The sequence below is a fragment of the Coenobita brevimanus genome, chromosome 50, assembly GCF_032717465.1.
Source record: "Coenobita brevimanus isolate Jiangsu-jjx chromosome 50, ASM3271746v2, whole genome shotgun sequence".
Classification (NCBI taxonomy): Eukaryota; Metazoa; Arthropoda; class Malacostraca; order Decapoda; family Coenobitidae; genus Coenobita; species Coenobita brevimanus.
The window spans coordinates 11,722,288-11,725,398 of record NC_137003.1 but is presented as its reverse complement, the minus strand read 5'-3'; the positions used below and the strand labels follow the sequence as shown (position 1 = coordinate 11,725,398).

Sequence of the window (3,111 nt, the reverse complement as noted above, 5' to 3'; positions counted from 1 at the left end):
TCTCTCTCTCTCTCTCTCTCTCTGTCTTAGGCGCTGTGAAAGACGTTTCGTGATGAAATGTCATTAAGGCAGCAATTAAGACGAGCCTTTGAAGAGAGAGGGAGAGAGAGAGAGAGAGAACTCTTCTTCGGTGTTTGTGGTTCAGGTGGTGTATGGCGCCGTGTGTAGCGTGGTGGAGGATTACTGTGCCTTAGGGAACGGACTGTCTACACCAGGGGTTTTCAACCTGGGGTACGCGTACCCCAGGGGGTACGCAAAGGGCCTGTCAGGGGGTACGCGCTCTCCACTCGTCGTTTGGGTAGGGGCCCGGCTGCCTGACTTATACCAAGGTCCAAGGAGAGAACCTTGACTTATACTGTACGCGTACCGGACAGAGAGAGTTGCGCGAGGTGTTGCTGGGAACGCACCAGTCACCACCCAACAGCCGTGGAATTGAGATTGACTGGTGTTGCTGTTTTTTGGCAGGTTGGTCTCTTTGTGGCTACTTTCTTTGCTGATATATTAATATCGGAATGCTGTGTCTTTTTCAATAACATTATTATCGCAAACTGCATATCGTTGGCAAGTATAATATTGTTAAGTAACCCTGACTTATTCTTAATGGAAATGGTTGATGAAATAGAAAACATTACATAGCATTTCGTATGACCCAAGTGGTGTTGTGCAAACGATTTACTATAGCGGCGATGTGTAGTCACGATGTAAGATCACCTTAACTTAAGTGTGATGTGTGGTGTGACTGTGACATGACTGGGTGTGATATGGAGTATCAGAGTACGGTTTGGCCAGAGCTGGTAGTTGTGTGATGTGTCAAGTGTGTGTGGATGTGAGTGATGTGGGGCATTGTGTACTTATGTGATAATATAATCGTGTGCTAATAAAATATTTTTTTGCTTGCGTTAGCATGAAAAATCACGTAGTTATTTCCTTTCCAGTTGTCTGTTTCTATGCAATTAATTGAATATACATGATAAGTTATGCCACTTGAGGAGTAATTTTCGTAATTTCTTATACCGTGTAGTGTAGTTTAACTTTCACGTTTGCCGTGGTCTGATTATGAGTCGTATAGTTTATTTGTCGTTATTAGCATTTTACAGCAAACTTTTGTATATTCGGGTCCCATATTTTTTATTTAATGTTGATTCTTTTTTTTGCGATAGTAAATTGGGTAACGAACTTTTTTTCACTGCACAATTTATGTTGTTAAAGATGTTTCTTGATAATACATTGCAATGCGGTAATATATATAACAAAACCCCATAAAATGCTTATATTTTTTTTCAGTGTAGACATCAATAGCGTAGCTGACATGGAGGCTCAGAAGAAAAAACGACGCTACAGTGAGGAGTATATAAGGTTTGGATTCACAGTCATCATTAAAGATGGAACTGAAATGCCTCAGTGTGTCATCTGTGCCAAAGTACTGTCTCCAGCAGCCATGAAACCAAGCTTGCTCCAACGACATTTGCACGGTTGTCACCAAAACCTGAAAGGAAAAGATGTGGACTACTTTAAGCGCAGAGAAACCATGCTAAACCGCTCAAAACTGGATCACTCAGGCAGTTTTCATCAGTCAAATAAAGCTGCTCTTCATGCTTCGTATGTAGTTGCACTGAAAATTGCTCAGCAGAAGAAACCTCACTCCACTGGGGAGACGCTGGTCATGCCATGTACCAAAGAAATAGTTAGGATTATGCTGGGGGAACAACATGCTAAAAAGCTTGACACTGTGCCGTTGTCAGATAACACTGTTCAGCGACGTATATCTGACATGTCCACAGATATCAAAGACCAGGTGGTTTCTGAGATAAAAACAGCACCCCTAGGGATATTTGCTCTCCAGTTGGACGTAAATAATTGTGCTCAGTTGCTGGTATTCACGAGATACATCAAAGATGATGATTTTAAGGAAGACTTTCTTTTTTGTCACCCTCTCGAATCTTCAACTACTAGTGCAGATATTTTTGAGCTAGTTAATTCTTTCTTTGAAGGTGAGGGACTACACTGGGAAAACTTATGTGGTTGCACAACAGACGGAGCTCCTGCAATGTTAGGCAGTAAATCAGGATTTAAAACAAGGGTTAAAGCTATTAACAGCAAGGTCAAACATATGCACTGCATGATACACAGGCAGGCTTTAGCAGCCAAGACACTGCCCACTGAGCTCAAGGAGGTGCTTGATGACACGGTAAAGATGGTCAACTTCGTAAAGTCAAGTGCTCTCAATTCTAGATTATTTAGGCTTCTATGCTCAGATTTAGATTCTGTTCATGAAACACTCCTATATCACACGGAGGTTCGATGGTTATCTCGTGGAAATGTTGTCAAAAGAGTGTTTGAGTTAAAGGACGAGCTGGGATTGTTCTTTAACTGTAATGACAAGAAGGTAACTCAGGTTTATCTTGCGAAACTGAATGATCCAAAGTGAATCACTGGCCTTGCCTATATTGTTGACATATTTTCACGCCTAAATATTTTGAACAAATCTTTGCAAGGAGCTGATGCTGTTGTCACTGACGCTGTTGACAAATTGAAGAGTTTTCAGATGAAGCTGAAACTGTGGGAGACAAAAGTAAAGAAAGGAAATTTTGAGATGTTTGAGGCACTTGCTGAGAGGCAAGACATATCAGACCAGATGGTAAACTTAATAGTGGATCACCTTGCCTCACTGCAAAGTGAAATGAAGAGATACTTTCCTGATGTGTCTGAAGGAATCTTGAAGCTAATTAGAGACCCTTTCCATACAGATGTTGCTTCTGTCAATGATGAGATTCAGGAAGAGTTTATTGACTTTGTGAATGACTCCAGTGCTAGTGATCTATTTGAGAAAGAGTCTTCTTTAGTCAGGTTCTGGTGTAAAATATCCAAGTCATATCCACATGTCGCAGAGGAGCCTCTTCGTTCTCTGTTACTTTTCCCATCAACATATTTGTGTGAAACTGGGTTTTCCAGCTTACTTGTCATAAAATCAAAACTAAGGTCTCGACTGAATGTGGAAGCTGACCTTAGATGTGCTTTAGCAAACACTGCTCCTCGGCTGACTAAGCTAGTTGATGAAAAACAGTTTCAGCGATCTCATTAACTTCCTTTGCAACTCATGCAATAATAATG

At 41.2% G+C, this 3,111-nt stretch overlaps 1 protein-coding gene across 1 annotated transcript; it reads left to right on the top strand.

Moving 5' to 3' along the window:
- The first annotated feature begins 1,309 nt into the window (after window positions 1-1,309).
- LOC145399859 (zinc finger BED domain-containing protein 5-like) lies at window positions 1,310-2,428 on the top strand. Its single transcript, XM_080272440.1, has one exon. It carries the CDS (start codon window positions 1,310-1,312, stop codon window positions 2,426-2,428), a length of 1,119 nt encoding a protein of 372 aa, XP_080128566.1.
- Window positions 2,429-3,111: the final 683 nt, after the last annotated feature.

Coding starts and splice junctions, on each gene's coding strand:
- LOC145399859 (XM_080272440.1), top strand. CDS start 1,310: ATGGAGGCTCAGAAGAAAAAACGACGCTACAGTGAGGAGTATATAAGG.